This window comes from Thermobia domestica, chromosome 3 (genome assembly GCF_964235325.1).
Source record: "Thermobia domestica chromosome 3, izTheDome1.hap1.1, whole genome shotgun sequence".
Classification (NCBI taxonomy): domain Eukaryota; kingdom Metazoa; phylum Arthropoda; class Insecta; order Zygentoma; family Lepismatidae; genus Thermobia; species Thermobia domestica.
Window position 1 is genome coordinate 252,105,197 of NC_137456.1, and position 27,196 is coordinate 252,132,392.

General features: G+C 35.5%; 2 protein-coding genes across 3 annotated transcripts in view; one reads left to right on the forward strand and one right to left on the reverse strand.

Annotated features, from left to right (window-relative positions):
• LOC145681018 (splicing factor YJU2) overlaps positions 1 to 5,241 on the forward strand; it is a 54,304-nt gene extending 49,063 nt beyond the window's left edge. The window contains exon 7 of the mRNA XM_081752305.1: positions 4,803 to 5,241. Within this exon, the coding sequence (XP_081608431.1) occupies positions 4,803 to 5,036 (234 nt within the window). The 3' untranslated portion in view covers positions 5,037 to 5,241. The remainder of the gene's footprint in view (positions 1 to 4,802) is intronic.
• A 6,935-nt stretch (positions 5,242 to 12,176) lies between these two features.
• Positions 12,177 to 27,196, reverse strand: part of LOC145681016 (uncharacterized) — a 149,328-nt gene continuing 134,308 nt past the window's right edge. For both annotated transcript variants that reach the window (XM_081752296.1, XM_081752295.1), the window contains 2 exons: positions 19,517 to 19,611; positions 12,177 to 12,794 (listed from right to left, as the gene is read on the reverse strand). In XM_081752296.1, coding sequence (XP_081608422.1) covers positions 19,590 to 19,611 — 22 coding nt within the window. In that variant the 3' untranslated portion in view covers positions 12,177 to 12,794; positions 19,517 to 19,589. The remainder of the gene's footprint in view (positions 12,795 to 19,516; positions 19,612 to 27,196) is intronic.

Here is a 27,196-nt window from a genome sequence, read left to right on the forward strand (position 1 = left end):
CACAGCTGTAGAATCCGGGCATCGACAACACGGTTGTTTGCCGAAATGATGGAGCTCCCGCCTACTTCTCACTGCTGTTCGTGAACGCCTGAACGCACTTTTCTCTGACTGGTGAATAGGACGTAGGATCAACATCCCCTTATCCATGGCCGCTTTGAAGTCCGGACAGTGTCCTGTGAGGTATCATCAAATCACACATGTGGAAGTAGCGGTACGTGGACAATAATAGTCTGCGGGCAAGTATATTTAAGGCTTTCCAGCTTGTGACACCGCAAGTACTGAAGCAGATGAGTAGGACATGGACACGTATGAAACTGTGCCGGGATAATGTAAGTTCACATCTAGACGTTTTGGACAAATAACTGCAAATATTATTAAGTATTATTAATGTAAGGATGAAATAATTGCAGGTGTGAAGGGCTTTTATGGCCACTGTGTATTTCACTTACTCTACGATGTGGCATTATTAATTATTCAATTTGAAAATGGTGCGGTGATTCATAGCGTTTATTTGCTGTTACTTAATACGCACATGTCCACCGATCACTGAATTATTACCACTTACGTTAAAGCGTATGGGTTCTATTGCCCTTCGCACACCAGGCATTACAGGTTTGTAATGAAATATTGATAGTCCACCACTAGTATTACCAACCAAGCTGCGTCTGGTGCGTCTCCCAATGCCGAAATGAGGCGGGGAGTGTCTCGAAAGACCGGACAAGTCGCTCCATGGTGTTCCATTGATGCTCAATGGGATTAAGATATGGAGAGTTCTGGAGGCCATGAAAGATGTTGGAAGTCTACACTGTGTTTCTCAATCCATTCCTTCACAGGACGTTCATAATAGTTAAGTGCATTGGAAGATATGATCGTCTTGAAAGGTAGAGTTGCAACGTGGTGGGATGTATCCACTATGCGTTCGTCTACTACCATTAGGGACTTTAGTTTTTGTCATGAAAATATATTTTACACTGTATACTAAATAATACGACCAGCCTGTACTGTTTGCACATGCACAAGGACTCCAGTACTTCATGGGGTTCCTACCAAACACACAGGTCCACCCACTGACTGGGATAAAAATTACGATTCATCAAACTAACAGACCTTCTTGCAGTCCCCTACAAACATACTGTCCAATTCTGATGTCCGTTGCACCAGGCGAATCATTTGCGTAGCTAAATTTGGCTGAGAAATCAATTTGTCGGAGGAGTGTGCAGGAATAAACCTCATCAGAGTGTACGTCTGATGAGGATCTTGGCTAGAAGATCGAAACGTCACGTGTAAATGTGTTTTTATATTAAATAAGTGCAGTCTTGTTCAGCAGTGTGTTTATATTTCTGATTTTATTCGCAAGACGTTCACTATGATTGTGTGTCAGTTAGGAATAAACCGTATTTATTCGTGTACGCGCAAGGTCATACAATATGTTTTCATGTTCTCTAGAGTTGTGTTGGAGAGTTAGTTCATCCTTCGTGCTTTGCGTGTGAGTCCCGACAAGCGCTTAATGTGATGGTTAACCGAGAATCAGCCATGCTCCATCCTCGGTAGTTTCGTTGATGGTTCGTCACTTGCCTGTGTTAATACCAATCTTGGTACTCTGTTGTGTGTTGGCTTTTATTATCCCAAATTGTAGTGTGTTTGAGAGCTCAGTCACCATTTAAAAAAAAAAAAAAAAAAAAAAAAAAATGTATGAGAGCAATTTTTGCGCAAAAATGACTTAAGATTTGCATAGCTCAGGTACCCAGTATTATAGAAGATAAATCGTCTGTTAATCACAAGAGATCCACTACCCTAGAAGGAGCTTAGAATGATTATGCTTATTTTAGAACACAATGATAACATGCAACAAATCTATTCTAAAAGTTTTAGTAACATAAGCATAAGCTAATACTACTAAAATACTAAAATTAATTTAGTATTAATACTAAAATTATCCAAGTATTTTAGGTTTCACAATTTGCTTCTAAAGTTCTTCCATAGCTTTCCGCTCGTTACACAAATCAAGTCCAATATAAAACTATCTTATTCTTGAAAAAATTCCCAGCAATTGAGTCTACTGGTTTCTAACTGGGAGATTATACCTGACTCTTTAAAATGCCAATGGCAAAAATGTTTCTTTTGCTTAAATGAAATTTTTAAGGGGAAATGCAATGGAACTTCGTTCCTGTTCAGTCATTCTGATTTTTTTTCTAAGTTAGAGAAGGTCGAGGGAACGTTGTGGAATTTCTAGGCGGTTTTAACGCTGTGAATGCAGGTTAATATCTTCTGCTCGCAACAAATACTGTAAATTTTTCTAACAAAACACGAAGTTCATCCTATCTCCAGTATTTGAGTAGTGAATAGCAGACGGTTGATGTTAGTTGAACAATTAGTGCCAATAATTCACAGCAGTTAAACAAGTGTTCAATTAATGAATTTCCCCCGTAGTTTTTTTTTCATATATTTACTGTAATATTTTTAAAGAAAAAGCCGTGATTTTTCATCATCCAGTAGCATAGATTTAGAACAAGTCTGCAAGAGGGAAACGTGGTGGCTCAATGGTATAGCGCTTAGCTGTGGTGCGCGAGTCCCTGGTTGCATCCCCGACCAAGTAAGTTTGTGGTGGACAACATCGTGTCTGTGACATTTTTCGGGATACTTCCGTTCACTCCCACATTCTCATTCCACCAATTTTTTCGATCATTCTTCACTTGCCTTATTCATTGGTCTCCCTTAGCCTAAAGGACGTAATCCTGGTACGTTCAGCTGAAAGATACCATTTTCCAGGCCCACAAGATCACATTTTTCGACTTACAAAGCATTAATCAAATTGATTTCCATAAATTCTTATGCAGATTTTGATGGACATGTTAACATCAATTTCTTTTGACTACCGGGTACTTGCTAACACTAATACAGCCGTGTGCGCGATCGAAGCACCAACTCTTTGAAATTTCACATCTGATCGTCATGAAAACACTGATAAATCTTAGTGTTGATCCATTACACGTGACGTGTCACTACCTACCTATGAATTACTGAGATTGCGCTTCATCGTCACGAAACTGAAGTGGTAAGAAGGCGAATTTAGTATTCGGATGGTTAATCATAATGCAGTCCTTCGTCAGCTGCGAGGCTATATAGGACAAAACCTACAGTTTAAAATAGAATCTTTGTTGTTTGTATTAGAGTTAAGCATCCCTTTTCAGCATCGAGGCTACGTGAGGGGTGGCTTTACAGCTTAACGTAGGATCTGAAGCACTATAGTGGTTCTATACTCTTCCACCGTGAGTTGAATCATCCGGAACCTCGTGCATCAAAGGCGCACGTTCTAACCACTAGAGTAGGGATGAGCTCTTCATTGTTCAGTGATCAGTCAGTATACAAACGTCATAAAAGTGTCATAGTCTTGTCCCTTTGCTTGCTCTAAACTTACTGCAATACTCCTCTTTACTCATCTTTTTCAGAAACGTATAAAAACCCTGTGCTTATATTATTATGGAAAACCAAACCCTTTAAGCCTCTTCTATAAATTGAGTAGAAGGAATTTTACAGAAATAAGCTCTATAAAAAAAATATTTTTAATTATTTTAATAAACGCTTCGCATAAATTAAAAGAAAAAAGTTTTTGTGTCACAGAAATGTAAATATCTTAGCAAATTTGCAGAAAATATAATGACAGCTTCTGGAAGTAAATTGTGTTTGTATTATATATCAAGAATCAACGTATAAACTTTCTATAGTGACATGTTTAAATGCAATGAAAAGGGTTTATGTGAGAATCATTATTTGCAAGATCCACTGTATTGGATCAGAATATAAATGTAACTATTGTTTTCAAGTGAAGTTTTACGAATTATTTTTAGTTTGGAACGTATGGGATGATCAGGATTCCCATACGAATGTGTAAGTTACAAGATATTTGTGTGTTTGATTTGAGCTCCACCATGCTAAAATAATCGTAGAACACTGGCACATACCTGTATACAGTATTTAATGCACGACGAAATGTTGTAGCAGTCCGCAAAAATTCGCTTACCCAGGTGGCCTCTGTCTCTGAACTTCACAGCCTGTACTGTGGATTTCAAATTCAGTGTGCGTTTTGAACCATACAGCAAAATTAATCAGATTTAAGTTAGGTGATTTTGGATGAAGTATCGTAAGCCCAGTAATGCACCGTCATGCCGCAATAGGAATGCCCCTTACTGCATGAACCACTGCGACTGTAAACCAGTGATATAAAAATTGTTCATTAACACGTCACTTAACATTGCCGAGTACGTTATGCTAGTGATAATAAAAAAAAAATAAATAAATAAATAAATAATAAAATAAAAAATAGATCGTCCACTCGATCTTTCCTCCTGAGTCCACGTTTTGTGTTTCTGGACCTGTTGCTTGATCTTCTGTGCAGATAGAATGATTGTTTGAGGAACATCGATTGCATGTTTGTGTGGATTTCTTCGGGCTCGCAAACAACTTTCCAGATTTCATGTATTGTACCTTTGATTTAGTCCCACCGCAACAGCTTCCTCTACAGTTTCACGCGTAGTTATCAAAATGTGTTTCCTGTAAAGAGAGGATTAAAAAAAAAGTGTGAGACTTCCATTTCATTCATGCATAGTTGTCCATTTCGCCCGGACATGACGTGCACTGCATTCCACTTAAGCTGGCAATATGTCCGTAGTTTCAATGGTGGTTAAGTTCACATTTATATTTTGTAATTTATTCATAGATGGGTCATTTACAAACCACTCTGTAGTACAATTACTTATCTTATAATGCATGTTAATTGATTACTTATTTATTTATTTTTACAGAGTTCATCATCGAAAGTGAGTAATTCATGGAACAAGAGTGTTGGTGTTTTAAGTCGTAAGCCTGCATTAGGTGGACTAGTTCGTGTGAAAGCAAAGACAGACCAGCAATCAAATAATGCGACAACGGAGAATAAAACGGAAGAAACAGTTAGCAATAAAACGAATTGTGCTAACAAATCATCAGCGTTGAGCTTATTAGGATCGTATTCGGATAGTGATAGTGGCTCGGATTGATTTTTGATAGTGCAGTTCTAAGTAAAAAGGAGCCAGTAAAAATAAAGAATATAATTGACCAATGCTACGCCGTTTTCTTGTTATTAAAGAGTATATTGTAAATAATATTCAGTGAAATATTTTGATGTATTTTTATGTCCAATTATTTGTAGAAACACTTTAAATGAGTACATTACACAATAAATCAATAATGTAAAAATACGAATATGTCAGTAGCATAATTTATCCTATTAAAATGATTAGTACAATATAAAATCAATTTTATAGTACGTAAATGTTTTAACATTTTCAGAAATATTTTTCACTGACTTTTATTTAAACCCACTCTAATTCTGGTCTAGTAGCTAGCACACGCTCGGCTTTGATGCACGGGGATTCCCAGTGGGAGAGCCTTCAAATTTGAATGATTATGGTGGATTGAATTCCATTTTAAACTGTAGATCCACGTGTCATATAGCCTCATTGCTGAAAAGGAACGCTAAACTCCAACCATCCAGCCAATACATTAATTCTTACTGTGAATAACATTGAATAATGATTTATACATCGTTTTATTCCTAAGTAAATTCCAAATGCCGATACTCGTATCTGTCGGGAATAACAGAGGGACTTAAGAAATATCAATGTAAGGTTAAATGATCAAATACTTACCCTAATTGCACCGCGAAAATATCAAACCTTACATTTCCATCATCTCCTACTATATTTTTCAAAAGATTTGACTTTCACATGTGAACCTCTTCTTGAAATGCAATATGGTTTATTGGTAGAGTGCTCAACTCTGGTACGAGATGTCTCTGGTTCGACCTCAAACCATGTGCTTTTGTGGAGGACAGCAACGTGCCCGTTCTTTATTTTGGGATTCTCTTATTTTCCTCGTGGTCACGTTTCCCATTGCCACCATGGTGGCTAATTCGTAGAGCTCACTTTTTTGGTTCGTGGGGTCCCCAGTTCAATCCCAGCTTCTGCCAGGTGGGATTTGTGGTGGACGTACGTAGATTTTCTCTGGATTCTTCAGTTTTCTCCGATTTCGAACCAGATTCAGAAGTAATCTGGAGGCAAACAGTGAACTGTGCGAAATATAAAGTAACCAAGAAAGTTCTGCCGCTTTTTCACCCACCACCTTCAAACATCGATATATCACCTAAGACGTACCTGGAAGATCAAAAATAGTCCCCATCAGCATCGATGACCTTATGCCAACGTTCTGGAAGGCCATTTATTTCATCGCGGTAGAACTTGGTGGGTCGTGAAGCGAAGAAGATATCAAGTGCATTTTGCACCTTTACTAAGGATTTGAACTGGCATCCTCTAAGATGTTCTGCCCAAGGAGTGGAACAGGTGATAATCGGACGGTGCAATGTACGGGGAGTATGGCGGATGCAATAATGTTTCCCTTCAAAGACGTGGAATGGTGTCCCTGGCCATCCTAGCCACGTGGGACTTAGCGTTGTCCTGTATCAGGAGGACCCCTTTGCGATTCAGAAGTGCTGGCTCCAGAGTTTTGAACTTTTCTTGAACAAGGTTAATTGCTGAGAGTACACAGTTGTATTGATACTCTGACGAGCTGGTAGCAGTTCCCGATGCATGATGCCGCGAGCACTCCACCAAACGCACAGGACCTTCTTCTGGTACAGTGCAGGTTTCGGCTGTTTTGGAAGCGGTTCATGGGATGCTAACCAATGATGACGGCGCCGTGAAGCTTCGTACAGGACCTACTTCTCATCACATGTTAACACCTTGTCCAGAAATGGCTCCTTCCTCAGACGAGACAGCAAAGAAACACAGGTGTCTGCTTCGAGTGTTTCGTCACCGTCCTTAAACTTGTTAAACCATCGCTGTACTGTCTGCGTAATCACACCACCCTCACCAAAGGCCTGGCATATCTTCCACCCCGCTGCAGCGGCGTTTGACCCCATGTTGACTTTGTCCTTACGCAAGTTCACAGGGTAATTGAACTGCCATAACCAGGTAGTATGTTGGATATACTTAAACCAATAACTGACCTTCACATAAATAGCATATTTCTTAGTTTTTATGCCTTTGAAGTGACCATGTGTGCCCACCTAGCGAATTTCACAAATACCGAGATCAGAGCTGTCGTCAAACTTTTGTTTCACCAAGGAAAGTCACCAAAGCAATTTCGTAAGGGAATAAGTGAAATACTGCGAGAGACTACTCCGTCATATGCAGTGATGAAGTGGGTGGTACAATTTAAACGTGGCGATTTCTCAACAGATGATGCTCCACGCACAGAAAGACCAAAAACATTGACTGTCCCCAAAATCATGGATGAAATTCATGACATTATTCTTGAAAATCGCAGAATCTCAGTAAAACATGTGGCAGATATTTCGGGCATTTCTCGGGAACAGTCGGTGGCATAATTCATGACGATTTGGGCAGGTGCAAGCTCTCGGTAAAATGGGTTCCCAAAAATGAAGATAGATCAAAAACGTGGAAGAGTGAGGACATCAAGGAATGTCATCTTTCATTTGGATACAATGCTGACCGATTTCCGTTACGAATAGTAACCATGGATAAAACATGATTATACAACTAGGATCTTGAAACGAAATAACAGTTAATGTAGTGGCAACACTCAAGTTCCCCTTGTCCCAAGAAGTTCAAGAAACAGAAGTCGGTTGGAAAAGTGTTTCCAACATTCTTCTGGGATAAGGATGGAATCGTTCTAAAAGACAAATTGAAAGTCCAACGCCGCGGAAAAAAAAAAAAAAAAAAACCTTCACGACAATGCTTTTGTCCATCGAGCATTGCAAGCACAATTGATGTATAATCTACGATTTCAGTGTCTAGATCATTATCCTTATTCCCTTAATTTAGCTTCGTCAGACTATTTCTTATTCACTAAACTGAAACAATACTTGAAACGACGCATTTTGGATCAGATAAGGTGATTAGTACTACAGAATAGCAGTGCGAGGGTCTTCAGATATTTTTTTAACTGATCTGCAAAAATTGGAGCACCGTGCAAGGAAGTGTATTAACATTCGGGGGAGTATACAGAATAACTATAAGATTTATTCATTAGATTTGCATGCCTGGGTTGAGTTACAAACTTTTCAGCAGCCCTTATAAATAAGGTCTTGACATAAAATGTGTTTTTAGCTCATAGAACGTCACTAACTGAAGTATTAGTTTATGCATAAATTGTAAGCGATAATGTTCCACGAAATTATTCCATTTTTCAGAACACCAACTTTTTAGTGAAACATTTTTGTTGTTGAATATTACTCTATTCTACAAAAAGCCCGTAATTTCCCATGCAAGAAAAGCTATATATTTTTTAAGCCGCTTTTTTCCGAGCAGTAGCATCTATACTGAGTAGGCTTCATAAAAGCTTGTAATATTAAAAAAAGAATGGACCCCGCGAATATACTTTATACATAAAAATTGAAAAAGACATGAGTTGTTTCTTTTATTTAATACTGTGCATAATAAGAAGTGTGTGGCTGCCAATCATAATGTATCTCACTCCGCTACAAAAGGTTGTTTTTACCTTTTGGGATCTTATTCTGTATCAACCTTCACAATAATTGCAGGACGTAACGCAACGAAAAATTTGTAAAAACAAAATATTATTGCTATAACTGTTATCACAAACTAACTTGGATTTTGCGTTGCGTTGACGCAAACTTACGGAATGGGGCCCTTGATTACCAAAGCCTTTAGTATAGGCCCGATTTTCAGAGAAATGGACATTGAGTGAGAGTCACTTTCACACGTTTGTAGGTCAGCCACTAATTGGCTTAGAGGCAGGAAACGCAGAATATAACAAAGATACACAAAATGTTCTATTTACACGCAATTTGTAAATCGGCGCCTTAGGAAGAGAATTGAACGGAAAATGATGGCCAAGTATAGTTCTCATTTTGTCTTGGCCCGCACTGAATTGGTAACTGGCCATTACTGCCTTAAACTATCAGGGAATTTCTCTCTTCCAAACATAGTTGGAGTATTGTAGTTACATGAGAACAAAATAGCTGCATCAAACATGATAGACTGAGTTATAAAATAGACGCACATTAAACATTTCGCAGCAACCGAGTGGCAATCTTGAATATAAAGTCATCTATTCCAGCTTGTATAGTCAAGTTTACGTTTCCAAAATCGTTCCGTAATGCACTATAGAACAAAGAATTCAACGTACATTATAATTACTATTATAAAAACATTAATTACATTTTTGCTACATAACGTTTTAGTGCAAGTCGAAGATGATAAAGAAAATATTAATTTTCGATATACAAAAGAGTGATAGTAATAATTGAGAACTCAAAATAATTATAGTTTATTAGTTTAAAGTTACTCTAACGTTCTTAAATTTTTGATACATGTTACTAATAAAGGATAGTAGTTCATCTAAGTTACATTAGACAAGATGCAATATGATCTGCTCTTTGAAAAAATAACTAAAAAGACCTATATTAGTGTCCAGTCTTTAGTTTTCGGGTTCCCTGAGATAAATAGTGACATTTCCAATATCATTTAAGTCCAAGGGATGAAAGAAGTGGTGACATAAAAATAATCGAAAATAACCGATATTATATACAGTCCCTAAACTTCCGCGTCGCTGAGATGAACAGGGACACTCCCGATGCCGTTTAAGCCCAAATTTAATCCCCATCGGCATTGGGGTGAGAAATAGTGTCCAAAATGACGTTATCTATTGTTTGGATCGCTTCACGGGAAAACGGCTGATCTGTTTGAAATGAATTTTGGAACATAGTTATTACCTACCTACCTCAAGCTGCATTCTTATGTTTCAAACTCCTAGGAATGGGGTAGGAAATGAATCGCATGTAAAAATAATTGGAAACGACCGATATTCAATCCATAACTCAGGTCGCGAAGATGAAATAGTACAATTTAAGTTCATCCCCGGCCACCATGAGGGTGAGGGTTGAAAAATAATGTGTCTAAAATCGACGCTTGTGATCGCATCACAGAAATACGGCTGACGCGTTTGTAATGAACTTTGGAACATAGTACCTACTCAAATTGGACTTCTATTGCCATTTTGATTAAAGGGCGTATCTTAAGTGCGTGTATTGTTCAAACATTTACATTAAAAATAAATTTTATCTCACGAATTTTTATCATTACGTTTTCGTTGAAATAGGTATCCTGAGAGGAGGAAGGGGTTCAATTACTTTCCATAAACCTATTCTACCCGTTCAAAGAACGGGCATTTCAGCTAGTATATACAGGGTGTTACAAAATGTGTCAATATTTTGGGAACAGATTCCTCACATCAAAATAGGGAAAAATGTTCATATGATCTGTGCTCAAAAATGGGTAGTTTTAGAGTTATACGCTTATACACTTTCGGAGTTAACCCTTCCGTGCATAACGTCCACTGGAGTGGACACTGCTGATTGGTTACGATTGTGTTCTGTCGGAACTCTCCACCCGCAACCCAAATGTATTCTTTTTCAATAGAAGTTCCTTGGGTGGCCTGATGATCTGAATTTTTCTGCCACCTAGCTTGAAACTCTGAAAGCAGGGATGAGACGTCATCGGTGCATGCTTGGAACAGGCAAGAAAGACGAGTGGTGACTTCTGGAATATCTGCTGACATCTACGGAGGCCTTGCCAAGCAAGTGATATTTTTTCTTTTCTTTGTTACGATGTCTGAAACAAGCTGTCATCATGATATTATCAGGTTTTGTTCTTGTATGTACAGAAATCATCCAAACAGACATGTTCCATGTAATGGACAGCATACATTTGAAGCACATTTGTTTTCAACAATCTGTCCACTGTAGTGGACTTCATGCATCTATTGGAGATATGATTGTTTGTGCAAAAAGTGTTGCTTGCCACTTACAAAAATATAATTGGAGCCTCTGTGGAAACCAATGAGTCTCATCAAAACTTCTAATATATGTGTGAAATCTGGGTTCGATTTTCAGTTGATGTTACCACACTTGACTCCAACACGTTATGGTAGACAAAATTGGTATGTGCAGAACACCTCTCAAAAAGATCATCTTTCCTGAAATCAAACTGAAATCAGGAACACTTAGTCTTGTACACACAAAGTGCCATGAACATATGTTACTCAGTATGTTGAGGATGACAGAAGTGAACCAGCATCAGCGAATAAAAAAGAAAAGAAATTGAAGATCCTTCTCTGACTCAACAAGCAAAAGTGAGTTGGTCAAAATGTGGCAATAAATTTCCCAAAACCTTTCTCCATTTCTTGGAAATACGTAAATATTACAGGAAATAAACGAATTAATTTGTTTTCACAGTTATTTACAGACGACCTTGTAAATGACATTGTTTCAGACCGATACGTGTGCAAACCAAAACATTTTGGATTGACTCAGGTAAAATCAAAGTGTTTCTTGAAATAAATCTTGTATTGACTTATCTGTTACCCAAGAAGGCGACAGGATTGGTCTTCAGATGAAGTTTGATGTTGTAAAGTTGTAGCTCACGTAATGCCAGTAAACCGGTTTGACCTCATATGGAGATAAGTTACGATACGAACTGAATAAACTGAAGAAGAGATTCGAATTTGCTGTGAATGATGAAGAGTATGAATGTATTGAAGGACAAATCATGCCATTCAAGGGTAGACTTATCATAAAAGAATATACACCCACAAAGCCGAAAGCTTGGTGGTGAAAATTTGGGTAAGAGCATGGAGAAGTGGTTACATGTACGATTTTGATGAATATATTGAATTTTAAATCTTATTGTTTGTACCAAAATCACATTGGAATTTTTTTTACAATATAACGTTTACTCCATTTATTTTTAGTATAATTTTGCAAACTTTATGTGCCACAATTCAAAAATGATTATCTTACCCAAAATGCATGAGGTCCAATCAAGTGGACAGATAAGATAATGATTAAATTCTGCTAAGAAAATATCAAATTTCAAAACTTTCGATTTTACATGTCATAGTACATCAAGAACACTTTGTAAGAAAAAAAAAAAAACATAATATGTCAATGAGAACATAATTCATGCACGAAAGGGTTAACTCCGTAACTTTCCACTTTTGAGCCATAGAAGCTTTTTTTCTTATTTTGATGTCAGGAATCTGTTTTCAAAATATTGTGACACATTTTTGTAACACACCCTGTATTAAGTACAAGAAAAATTTAGTTTTGTCGGCGACTATGTTTCGTTATCATAGTCTGCTTTATAGTAAAGGTTATGCAAAATAAACATGTACTGTACGCATATTCTGTAAAACTATATTATATGTTTTCATTTGTCCCAGAATTAAACAGCATGCAAGAAAACTTAATTCAGTATGTAAATTCAAAACAGCGCAATATATCGATTATGAATAATATCTTAAAAACATTTAACATAATTTCATTCCATAGAAGTGTTATTTGTGTCATCTTTCATAAAATTTTCAAGTAACTGCCACACCTCGCATTGTTTTAATCACGTAACTGTTAGAGTTACAGGTAAATTACTTGAAATTTTGTAAAATGAAAAGTATATTTTTTGAATCGTCTGCTTCAAGATGACATTTCTTATAGTTCTACAATGAAAATAACTTATAATTTTCCGTAACATTTTTATTTAGTAAATATGATAAATTATGACAGTTTTTGGCTCCAAATGACTGAAGAAAAAAAAGAATAAAAATATCATTCAAATGATTATATGAGCCTGCTAAGAAAGTCCCAAGGCTTTGTTTCCATTGAATTTGTTTTTATTTATTTTTTTATGATTACTTCTTAACCGTCTCAGTAATTTTACCTAAAATGAAACAAAATAAAATTATAATTATGTTGATAGTAATTTTATATTTTTTTAAAAATAATTTTTTTGCATTATATTTAGAAAATTTATTTAGCCCGCAGGACATAACGGTAAGACATTTATACTTAAGATTTAATTTATAAAAGCTATCAAGATTCACGTAAGTACAAGATAAGGCGAGCTGAAGCCTCATGAAATTGCTTTCCAACATAAATCTAAAAAAGTACAAATATTGTAACATTCTAAATTTTAATTAGCTATTTTCAAAACGTGAGGACATTTATCAAATTCAAATTCAAAACTGGCATTTGTAGAAATTAAAATTATAAATTCATTAAAAAAACTATGTGGGATATTATTTTATTCATAACTGACTTCAAAAAAAGGTGGTTCTCAGTTTGACCTATGTTTATGTACGTATGTACGGTTGTTCGCGATTATATCGAGAACTGTTGGTCACATTTATGGGGACTCCGTAGTCTAGTGGTTAAAGCGTTGGATTCACGTCCGCGTGGTCCCGGATTCGATTACCGGCCGGTGTCAAGTTTCGATATCCACCCAGCGTCGTGAGGCAAACTGAGGAGTCACGTGAATAAAAGATATGACGGCTATGAGGTCTAGAAAGCTCCTGATATGCTTCTTACAGACAGGGCAACGCCGCGCGCTCATCACGTGTTCATCGCTAAGCCGGAAGTAGTTCAGACGGTCGCTAATAGATGGTGCTGGAGTTGATCATGCCTACAAAGGGATGTCACGCCAGTGGTTAGTTAGTTAGTTATCGTATTTCGATGCGGTTTTCACTAATCGAATCAGCTATTCCTAAGATAGGTTCTTACGTATTGGAAAATTTCGATAATTAATTATAATCGACTTCAAAAAGATGATTTCAATTCGACCGTGTGTTGTGTGTATGTTCACGCATACTTTGACATAAGTGCACCGATTTTGATTATTCTGTTTTGTTTGAAAGAATATGCCTCCCCAGTTGTCATATGTAGATTTCGAGAGAGATCTCACGATTGTCTTCTAGCTCAGAGCTAAAACTAAACGATGTACTTCCATGGTGGTTCTACGTAAATGTCATCAGATTCTAATAACAATATTTGGAGCTAGACCATGAAACTCATCAATGACTGACAGTGTTAATACTGTTATTGAGTGTATATTCACGCATAACTCCGATATGGATGCGCCGATGTTAATGTTTCTTCTTTTGTTTGAAACAGTGTACTTCTATGGAAGTTCCTGGTAAATTCCACGAGGACCTGATGAGAATATTTGGAGCTAGATCATGAAACTCTTCATTTGCTGACAGTGTTAGCACCGAAATTGGTGTATATTCATACATAATTCCACAATGCATGGATCAACTTTTTTATTTTAAAAAAAATATTTATTTATTCATATTTCGTAGACCGATCAATTCTATAGGAAGTTAGTATCCTATCGCTGGTTGAATTGAAGTTCAGTGTCCCTTTCAGAACCGAGGCTATATGAGACGTGGATCTACACTTTAACGTGGGATTCGATGTCATGAGCTCATTCCGTGTTTCCCATGGCGAGGACGCGTTGTCTCACTAACCTACCTACTTAAACTACGGAGTTACGGAAAAAGTGTTAAAGGTAAACAAACTTAAAAGAAAATAATCGACTTCAAAAATCACTAGAAAAAGAAAAACGGAAAATATAAGCTTTAAAAATATGTATAAAACAAAGAAGTTAATCCACTTCATAAAAAGGCAGAAAATAACTCATTATTATTATCTTTAAAAATGTTTGAAGTCCATATCAAGCCGAACAAATTAATGCTTCATAAAATTACTATTGAAACGATATTTCATATTGAGCAACATTTTGTTTAACTTGGTACAGGCTTCAAATTTTTGAATAATAATAATAATAATAATAATAATAATAATAATAATAATGTATTTTTCTGCTTTTAAAATCCATTTTTGAAATTTAATATTTTCCTTAAAAATGTTATATTTATGTAATTATTTATAAGGAAAGAAACAAAATCCACGAATAAATATATAAAAAAGAACCTTTCAAATTTATTCAACATTTAAGTAATTTTCTATATACAGGGTGTAATAAAAGTGTCTTTGCACATATAAACCAAAGTGTCTTGGCCAACTTTGTTATGAGTGCAGATATGGAAAATAGTAAAGAGAACAAAGTTGCTGGAAATGATAGGTTTCCAATGTAAAATATATAATTTTTCCAAATCGGAGCAATAGTTTCGGATCTACACTGATAGTCGCCCCAATGGTAATTGAAATAGTGATGTTGCCAATTATAGTGTTATAATACAAGCATTAGTTCAGGCAATAATTGAACGGAAAGCACGTTATCCCGTAGGAAAGAAACAAGAATACTACAAATCTCGGCTTAGCATCGTGGGGTGGAGAGGCAGGTAAGGTTAAAGAAGATGAAATCTGTAAGTTGAAAATTGGTTCAAAAAATATATAATTGTTAATGGAAATGTATAATGGAAAGTCATAATGGAATTGTGACATATATATATATATATATATATATATATATATATATTATCGAACTGAATGGGGAACAATTCAAATTTGTTTGTTTTTTCTGATCACTGTAATAAGCGTTTTGGCACATTTTGATTGTCTCATATAACACTATAGCATTATTGTTTTTTTAGTATGTAAAAATTATTTCTTTGTATCTATTTATTGACGTGTCCGATTCATACGCTCGTCTTCCTTCGAGCTTCATGTATGACTTATGGATTAAAATAAAATGAAATGAAATGAAATTCGCTTATTTTCCTGCTTAGATTCTGCGGAGTAATGCGCCTCGGATCCAGACTATATAGTCAGCTATTCATACTTTTTTCTTGCAAACAGCAAATTTTCGAAGGACTTCCCTGTCTTTCACTACATAAAATAGGTTTGCTTTATGAATAAATTAGTTTATAAAAATACAAGAAACTCGTAAAATTAATTAACTAAATAATTAGAAATGAATCAGATATATGTTTGTTTATATTACTCTTTCTAATTATTATTGTTGTCTGTCGTACAGTTCTAAAATTAACTGTTGCCATATCATAATATTTAGCAACTGTGTTTTCAAGTTAACTAAATTAGCAATAGACTATGATATAAATGAATTAGTTGACCTGATTAAAAGAAAAATGCTTTTGAGACGTTTATATATATATATATAAATTACTCAAAACATTAATATTTAATTATCTTTTTCAACTATAGTTTGTAGTTCTTTTTAATTTTGTTAATTTTGAGTTCTACGATAAAAGAGGAGCTTTCAGTTTTAGATTAGCCCTGTAATTACAAGGGTAGTCAAAAAGTTCCCAGAATTTTGTTGCTACTCTTTATTGCTACAATGTAAGTACAGATATACTTGATCACCTTCCAAGTAGACTTCGAAACACATACACTTGCTCAACTGCTCCTGCCATGCTGGAAACATGGACGAAAGTCCTCTTTTCATATCTTCCGAAGTTCAGCGGTCAGGTTGGTTTTGATCGTCTTCCACGATGATGAAACGGACACTTTTGAGGCCAATTTTTGCTTAAAACATTGTCACCGTAAAAGCAGATTTCCCCAATTTGCATATGAACTTGATGTTTGCGCGTTGCTTGAACTGCGACATTGCGCCGACTACATGGGTGCTCCTGGGCTTCGGAACCCACAAGATTTTTAGTTTGGACCCGGATTTGAACCCGTTTCTCTTTCGTTTAAATCAGCCTTGTTCCGACTGAGCTAGGGCAGCTCCAACTTATTCTTATAATACCGGTATGTTTTACTTTATCACAACACAGACCTTTATGACAGTGTTCATAAAAGATTTTAACTAAAAGAAAATCAATCAAATATCGAGACTTCCCTGAAGATATATAGACTAACATGTCCTACCATTGATATACACCCACATAAAGTTTGGAAAGTCGGCGCTGTTGGCGTCAACTGATCACCACACACTCCTCCGTCCAGCTACACTATTTGTATGCTGCCTGTTATGACTTGTTCACACTTCTCAAACCCATAATTAGACAAGCTAAGGACTGTACTGTACAAGAGTAATTGTGATTGCATCAAAATGCCAGAACTACAACATTCCGGGAACTTATTGACTGTCCTGGTATTAATATTTATACGCGTGATACGAAAGCTGTTTCAGTATTCAATAATAATGACTGATTAAATTTTTAAACGGGAAACGTATACCACAACCTGCTTCAGTTTTCATGTTCAGAGAATAAGTACTAAAATCATAAATAGTCCCTTAAAGTTCACATTGAGGCGTGCCGTAACTTGTTCAACGCTTTTGTGTAATTATTCAACAACTGCAATTTTATGTGCATTTTCATTAGCACTCCCCAAATAAATATTAAACAAATTAACTTACTATAACTAGTTCAGAAATGATTGGTTTGAAACTGACAATAATGAAATATACTGATAATTTTCAACTTACATCATTTGCGTTAATTAGCATGCACAAGAAAAGAAATGGAGGAGCTGTATGTTGTTACCATTAAATAAAGAATATGAATGTGAACTAATTTACTTTTGCGTGTCGTAGCCCTTAACAATTTTTGTGATGATTATGAATGTGGTGTAAATGTTGAAATATTTTATTAGGCTATAGAGAAGAAGTCGGAAGTCAGAAATGCTCTTATGTTGTACAGAGAATTTGAAAATAATGAATTTAGTAGATAAGTTGGTAATTGTATACTAAAATGTTATTAATTGCTTGAATGTTCATGTTCAGGGAATAAATATTAAAATTTCAAATAGTCCATTGAAAGTTCACGTTGATGCATGCCGTAACTTGTTTCGAACATGTTACTGAATTGCATTTTCGGCTAAGTATTCAGCAACTACATTTTATGTGCATTCACTTCCAGAATAAATATCAAACAAATCACCTTACTATAACTAGTTCAGAAATTAATGATTTTAAACCGATAATATTGTAATATGCTGGCAGTATGCTGGAAAACTCCAATTTAGATTATGATTTTTTTTTTTTACTTTTACTTTTACTTTTACACCCCATGGTTCTGCCCTTTTGGCTAAAGAAGACGATGAAAAATGAATTATAATATTGAAATAATTGGTAAAAAGACAACACATAAGACCCTTGTCCTGAGTGGAATGCCACTCAGCTCACTGCGATCTCCAGTTTAATGTCTTAGATCGCTTGGTCATTCTAATTAGACACAACTTTGCATTGACACACTGCATTCATGGGAAAGAAAATATGGTGGCTTATATAGATATCTGTGGTAATTGACTACTAACTTTTTTCTGCACTTAATGTCCAATTTCTGTGAATTGCAAATAAATTCTTCCGTGTCATTTTGAAGAAGTAAGATAGATTTGACATTTTATTTACGAGAATAACTGCAATATTAAACAGCAAATGGGAAATAAATCTCTGGAACACAGTAAAATAAGGTTACATTGCTTCTTTCTAACGTCTCTTTTCTTTTTGATTTATTATTTATAGAAACGATGGGATCTTGAGGGATGTCATATCAGTAAAAATTAAAATTTTATCGCTACAAGCTAAAGGAAGAAACCTTACAGTTAGCTAATATACTAACTGTTGTATACAAAAATTAGAACATTAGGTAATTTTTCTTCCTTTAGTTTGTAGTGATTAGGACATTAGGTAAATTCTCTTCCTTTAGCTTGTAGCAATAGGACATTAGGTAAATTTTCTTCCTTTAGCTTGTAGCGATAGGACATTGGGTAAATTTTCTTCCTTTAGCTTGTAGCGATAGGACATTAGGTAAATTTTCTTCCTTTAGCTTGTAGCGAGTAGGACACTAGGTTTTTCTTCCTTTAGCTTGTAGTGATAAACTTTAATTTTACCGATACTACTTCATAGACACAAAACAAATATACATACAATTTCATTAAATTATCATGGACAAGATACAAAGAAAACATAAGAAGTATAAGTGAAGCAATTTAGAGAAGCAACTTGCATTAAAGATAAACAAAATTATAATTTTTTGTAAAGAATCTCTTAGGTAGTTGTTATTTGTTGAAAAAATTATATATATATCTTTATAAAAGTTTTAAGTACTATCTTAAATAGGTAAGAGGTCACAAGGTCACAAGAACTCACGACTATTACAAAGTAGTAAATAATAAAACACTTATTCTTATAACTAGTTAATCTCGGTTTAATTGTTTATTCTTTGTTGCAGATCTCTCTTATAATATTGAGCTAATCCTACAATATCAAAAGATTTTACATCTTATTACTTTGTCCCAAATGACGTCTTATATTCAATCTTAAAAAAGTGTCTTGTTTTTCTTTGCAGTTGACACACTATTGCCCTGACAACCTCTGTTTAATTCGGCAATAATTCGTAACATATTCTGCTAACAGTAGAGACCGTTATTCAAAAAGTAAAATATTTTAAGTTAACTTTCACTTACGCACTACTCAAAATGTGTATGAAGATAAAATACATGAAAACTAACGTTATTCCCGAAAGCATTTACTCTTTGCTTGTTTAATGCATGGTGAATAATCAACCTCTTTAAAACATTTTATACATGACTCCCAATATCTTAATGCAATTCGTTTCTTTCGTTGATTATTCCGTAGATTACAGTTAATTTTAGTAAGCAACAATGAAAATTTTTATATTAGTAACGCCTATGAACTTTTACTCAAAAAAGAAGAAAGAAATTTAGACTTACAATTACAAATTAGAATCCGAAGAATGTTCGGAAGAAATAAAACGTATGTACGAAATGTTTCAGGAAGCCAGGATCAATACTGGATTTCATTATAACTGTAAAGAGCAAGAGAATATCACAATTTTATTAAAGTTACCATTCAACATTTAACCTAAGAATACATGTTGCATTTACATAGGTATAGAAGAAAATTACGGTCGGTCACTACAGAGTACAAAATCCTACAGTTCCGTGAATTCAAAAGACATGTTAGGGTAACAAGACGTCTTTTCTGGAATAAATCATCATACATGTGCATTTGCATTCGGCAGCAGGAGTTAAAAAAAAATGTCAGCATGCTTCGATGCGATCTTTCAGTTGCCCTGTGGATATCAAAATTGTACTTAATCCTTTTTTATAAACGTCCAGTGTAACAGGATGAAAGTTTTTTCTTTTTCAATTGCCCATTTTATATATACTGTATATATATATATATATATATATATATATATATATATATATATATATATATATATATATATATACTGTATAATGCGTCACTTTGTTTAAAAATACCGCGTCTTTGGAGAGAATCCACGTAACCGGAAAATTACGTTCTCCTGTATTTGAAAATTTGGCGATGTTTTAACTATACAGCGAAACTTATTCCTTAAGCGATAATCTGTAATGTATCTTAGTTTCATGATCTGAAACATGAAACGCTACAGTGAATAATATCATTTAAAAAAAAAAAAAAAAAAAAAAGACAAAATTGAACACATTACAGAAGACTTTTTCAAAAACTCCCCATTATACCAAACATATCCACAATAGTTATATAGTGAACCCTCTGATCAACGGACACATAGGACATGGTTAGTCATTTTAAATGAGAAGGCAACTATAGTTTTCAGATAATACGTTGTGTGTTTTAATTCTGGAAAAACGATCGTCTCGCTGATCTTGTTGCAAGCCACCTCAAGGTTAGTATGAAGGTAGAAAACTGGTTACTAATATTTATATGTGGTCACCACTGTTTACTGCTCTTTGATTGCCTGGACTTCAGGCTCAATTTCTTTTTACTTTAGTCTGCTGAATTCTGCTACAGCAGATGAACATGCAAAGAACTACTTTTTTAAAATTAAGTTTTGTTTCATTAACACATTTAATGTAGTTTCGATTCTATGTGTCGAATCCATAATATACAAGTATTGATATATAAAATTAGGTCTTCCTCTCATATCACATAATTAAACGAACATGTTCCGATTTATGCACACATTTTGATTCAACAAGTCATTCTCATCTTTTGTACATATTCCATAAGAGTCAATAATAATAATAATAATAATAATAATAATAATAATAATAATAATAATAATAATAATGTCAATTATCCTGAAGACTACATTAGCAACTAGCTTTGCTTGTATCAATTTCATCCCATTTATTCGTATGGATAACTGTACTGAGGCTTCTTTTGTTTGTATGACATATAAATTATTTTGCTTTTAATTCTACTTTTTTATTGTAATACAATGCGTTGCTGATAGCTGCGAACTTTCCAGAAAAGTAAAAAATCAAATAGATCTTAATATGCTTCAGAACGACATCAGTAACTTCTTAAACTAACGTATCATATAGTTTTTAGAGGAAAATCTGGTGAGAAACTTTCCTCAATACAGAAATATACTAAAGGCACAGCTCTAACGTCACAGACTCTATACACATCCAGCAAACAGGCTGAGGTACTCAGACAGTCAGGAAAGATTGCGTTGTTGAACAGGTTCGTTGGAAAATGCATCATGGAGAACTCACAATTGCTAGTTACTTTACTTTACGAATTCAAACTGGAATATTCTACACAGCAAGCCGCACAGAATATTAAAAGTGCATTTGAGCCAGGAGTGGTGAATGAACGCACTATTCGACGTTGGTTTGTCAAATTTTGTTCCAGTGACGGCATTCCAAAATGTGCCCCGTAGGCACCGGCCAACATCATGTTCGGATGAGTTGCTCAGGAACACTGGAAGCCATTGCAGACGAGTTAGGCATACACCGTACCACTACTATTCGGCGGCTGCGTACAATCGGTAAGATAAAAAAGATGGACTTACGGGTGCCACTTGAATTGATACCGGTCAACAAGAATTGCCCTCTGTGGAGCTGTACAGCTCTTGAGTGTAAGGAATAACCGGGAAAGTTTCCTGCATCGGATTGACACTTCAGATGAAAAAGATGCATTTGCTGTAACAATCATAAACGGTCAAGACAACGAGTGGATCGTGGTCAAGTTCACGAAGGTTTTCTAAACCATTTCTCCATCCACAAAACGTATTATTACTGATATGGCGTTCTATGGTGGAAGTGATCATGCGAGGTGATCATGCAATTCCAGTGCTAAGATTTGAAGTTTTTGAGTTACTATAAAATTATCAAACTTATTTTCTACAACTATTTCGAAATGGGTGTTGACAAACTAAATAACTCACTGAAAATTGATGCAAGAAGTATATTCTGAAATTTACACCAATTCTTAGACAAATACTTAGCCTTGAAAGTAGCTTCTGCTTTAAAATTCCTGTTAGCAGTATTAGTCAGGCGTTGAAGCAGCGCTAAGAACTCTTTACTGTCTTATATAGGTGTGGAAAAGTCGTCGAACACGCTATTGAGAGTTTGAGTTTTTGGTGATCTTTTGCAATCACCGAAGAAGTCGTGTTCCATTTGTACATTTTCTGTTCACTTTTGTCCACACTTGCATTCCTTTATGTGAATCGTGAATGAAATGAATGATTGGCCGTAGTTTGAAGCAATCCAAGGAAGTCTTTCCCAATTTTGCAACATTCTACTGAAACATTCATTGACTAAGTTTAGAACATATGCCACGCAATGCACATGTTGAAAATCTGAACTATCTTTTTTCAGATGTGTTTGTACATCATTGTACTGCGCGCTTTTATTTATAGCACCATCGAAAGAAGAGCCTATGATTTGTGAATTCGAAAATCCAAACTTGACCAAATCAATGTTTAATTACTTATTCAGATCTTGTTCAATCGTCTTTTCAATATCAACCAATTCTAATGCTCCGGCATTCTCAATTAATACCATGCATTACAAACATTAATAATATTATTATCACTGTATTGCGAGCGGTGATAACAATTAGAAATAATGTAAGTAAGGATGTGGTTTGTTTCTTGCGGTGACTATTAGCCTTTTACTTACATTATTTCTAATTAATAGTATTGTTTTGAAATCCTGTTTTTGTTTATTTTATGAAGTTAAATTTGCAAGTTAAATTTTGTTAATTTCATGTCCTTGTTATGTTCAGAAGATGTAGTTAACGAGCTTTACGATTGAAATCATCCGAAGAAACAAATAAGTATTAAAAGAAGAAGATACGTTGTTCTATTAAATGGTATCTGTGCTTATATATAACTAAAAGTATGGAGCGTCGAAATAAGCGATAAATAAATGTACTTAAGGTAATTTTGAAGAATTCTCAGTTATTACGTTTGATATAAGCGAAATAACAGAATAAAATCGTCTCTGAAGAAGAAGCTGTAACAGGTAACGTGATAATTACTGTATGAAAAAGTTATTGTTTATTTTCAAGCTGGAAAATAGAAGACCATGGCTATGAGCTAAGTAATCTTTGCTCGGGAACCTAATCTTACCCAATATTCCTGTTCCACCTAATGATATGTTTAAAGTAATGATAAAATTTAAGTAATTAACGATTGGTAAAGCAATTCAAAATTTTTGATATTCATTGGATATGATTATCGATCTTAAAATCACATAGGCTATTCTGATAACGGATGCCAATAGCAAGACATTCATATAATGCAGTGACGGGTTCGTAAATATAGTAATTGTTTGACAATATATTTTCATCTGTTCTGACATTTCAAGAAAAATATCTTTATCTGGTGCGGCGTTTATGTAGAGCTATGCAGCAAATTCTTCACTCTCCTGTAGGAAGACACCATTAACTCCAGCGGATAATCCATGATACGCAATGAACAATTGCAATTCCCTGTAAAGAGAATTTTTTTTTATAATTAATGCGTGTAAAAATAAAATGACTATAAGAAGCTACGTAATTGAAAGATTGTAAAAGTCAAATAAAAGAATAAAGAGTAAATATATGAATAAGAATTAAGGTGATGTAAGTTTATATAAGTAATTAAAGTTATGTGATTGAGGTTTTCGATGCAGGGAAGGAGAATTATTAAGACTTACCTAGATCATTCCGTTAACGTCTGCATCACTACGACGTGTCTTGATTTTCATAACCTGAAAAAAAATATTAGCAACAACCAAAAGAAATGTATGCATAATAAAGTCACTCTACTAACATACTGAAACTACAGTTAGTTATACAATTCATTGAATACATAAGCAATTGCTTAAGTACGTAACTTAAAATCTGTTTTCCAACACTAATGTATATGAATACAAATTAAGCATAACCGAATAACCTATTGAAATACCTACCTTACATGAAACCTATGGAAATATTTACTCTTCTAACATACTTACTTGAGAATCCATGGAAACATTTACTTTTTTGAGATAACTTTGCTATAACACTTATCGTCTGGAAATCTAGAATACTTACTTGAAATTCTCTGGAACTTACCATATTTATCTTTAGAAGCCTAACCTAATATAATAACATTACTACTTTTCTTGACTGATATATTAACACTTACCTGAGCTTAGGAAATCGAAATTTTGTATCCGTGAGCATGATTGTACGCAACGACATTCAGTTATGGACAGTGTTCGAAGTGGAAAAAAAGCACTATCTATATAAGACAGTAAAGAGTTCTTAGCGCTGCTTCAATGCCTGACTAATATTGCTAACATCAGGAATTTTAAAGCAAAAGCTACTTTCAAGGCTAAGTATTTGTCTAAGAATTGATGTAAATTTCAGAATATACTTCTTGCATCAATTTTCAGTGAGTTATTTAGTTTGTCAACACCCATTAAGTGGAAAAAAAGCAGAGACGGTATGTTTTATTATGATTTTGACTCAACATACCGGCTATTTAAATATTGTCTTGATCACTGAAAAATTAGAGACGGTATGTCCTCATTACTGAAAGACCAGAGGCGGTATGGCGTACCACCGCATACCGCCTCACTTCGACCACTGGTTATGGAAATATGAAAGTTCACTCGAAGGTTTAAATATTATTGTACTAATATTTGTAAAAATAATTGTTCGCTTGCATGTTTTAGATATAGTATAATATATCCTTTTACGGTAAAAGTACTGTTTACATGTCAATTCTGTTAATTTTTATGATAAACAACTTCAATAATAAATTAATTTTATCAACAAAAATATATAATTGTTAAAATTGTGCAGATTTAGGAAATTGTTGTACAAATTGTTACGTATATATAATTATTTAATAATATACATTATTGTGATAAGCTTTGCAACAGCATTTTCAAACTTTCGCCGAGATTACAGAAAAAAGATCTCCTCCAGTTCCTTACCAGAGGGTAGCGTTCCCAAAACTGATGCAACGTTCCCTCTTTGTACTGCCATACTGATGCGTTGCAGTAGAAAAGATGTTGCTCTAGTGCCTCCTGACGATAAATAAATGCGGTGACCAACTTCTTTTATAAAGTTAAGGCCTTCGGGACCCTATGAACCACCCAATTCGATAGCTATAGCGACAAAATGATATTTGTCGAGTAAATTGCCATACTTCTTGCGTTTTTCTGTTTCTCGGCGAGCAGCCACGTTGCCAGCTTGTGCTGAGGAAGAATGTAGATTTGAAGGGGCGAAGGTGTCGGAACAAGTTAAATCCCATAGAAGTGCTTTTCCTTTCTTCCACGTTATTACGGTCATACCATCTGGCCTCTTGCCGTCTGCACGACTGCATCCCAACGGTTCACATATAGAAGGAACGCTTGCTGAAATTAGTGCCCTCATGATAATGTCGTTGACGCTGGAGTGGTGTGAATGTCTGCCCGCACTATTGGTACAGGAGAGTCCATGAAGGCCCTTCTTGTTTACGACACTTCTACAGGCAGGACATCTGCATTGCTCGCAAACATCTGCTCCCAAACGCAGTGCACTGGCAATTCGAAAACTGTCATTGGGAAGGTGTAATCTTAAAGAAGGTGATGGGATAGCATGGAGCCAAGCGCTTGCTTCTGGAGATGATGTAGCTAGGAGTCTGGCTTTATCTTCTGGGTTATCGGATGACTTAAGTCGAGCTGAAAAGTGATGATTTATAAGAGGATCGTCCCAAGAGGATTGTAGTCCTCTCTTATTAAGATCAGGGGGATCTGATCCCACTATAGATGACCACTTAGCAATGCTATCGTTGACATCCGAATCCGATACTAGGCTAAGATCTTGTTGGAGAATGGTCTCGATCAATGGCTTAGCGCCATAGAATGAAGACAGAAAGGATGAAATAGCCAAATCCATGGCGCGGCGAATGCCGAGACCTCCGTGGTTAACATGAAGGGACGCCTGCAACCAAGAGTTATTGTTGAGTGAACAATTCAGATAGATTCTAGACCGGTTTTCAAGGTGTTGTCATAGCATTCCAGTAGATCAGCATCCCGCCAAGAAGGAGCACAGCGAAGAAAGTATAGCAGCCTTGGCATGGACAATGAGGCACGTAGTAGGTAAAAGGCAGAGTGAGCTGAAATCAAGGAAAGACGTGTAAAGAAGAATTCTAATTTAGAACTTTTTTTAAAAAAAAAATATTGTTCGTCTTGCCTCATTAGATAATGCTGCTCCTAATAAGCTGGCGTCATCTGTCGAAATTCTTTGAATCCCAGGCGCGGCTTCGTCAAACAGCTTGAAGAGATTATTAGACTGCTCATTGGAAACTCCGAGAAAGCTGACCTCACATTTGGAGAAATTCATTTGCAATCCGATCTCCTTAGCCCGTCTACGTATCATTTCTAATGTCTCTAGTACTGTATCCTTGTCTCCTTGTCTCCAGCTATAGTCCCGTCATCCAAATACCATATGTTCAGTTCTGTATTGATACTGTTAACGATGGATTGTCAAGTTAGTGCAAACAAACCAGGGCCAAGAGGTTCGCCTTGTTGTACGCCACGCTGAGAGAGGATTATTTCATCTCCTAAGTATAAGTTGCTCGGTTGCGAGTAGCACTGATGGACGTATCGATAAATTGATGGAAAACTGTTTTTTACCTGTATGAGCATAGAGTCATGATTCAACTTGTTAAATGCGTTTCTGAAGTCTATTTTCAGAAACACCTTCTCCTGCTGGTGTGGTAAAGAGTAGTACATGCGAGCAGCTTGGACTGCTGCTTCTGCTCCATGTGAGACGCAAACTCCCAGTTGGTGTGGGGATAGAAAATGTGTTAGAGGTTCTCTAATTCTATGGCAAATGATTTTGGCTGATAATCTCCTCCACACATTGCCTATTGCGATAGGACGAATGCCGCCACTTTTCTATCTCAAAGCTATTAGTGATGCTCCAAAGAAAATAGGTCTAATTTCCGTGGGCACATCACCGGAAATAATCAGGTGGAGAAAATCGCAGATGGCGTTAGTCAGGTGGTCTTTAGTTTTGCAGGCTTGGGAGAGTAGGAAGTCCTTTAATATTGAAGGACGGAGACTGTCCATACCTCCTGATGACCCAGAAGGAAATGATTTAAGTGTCTTCTTAAACTCGTCAGCTGATAC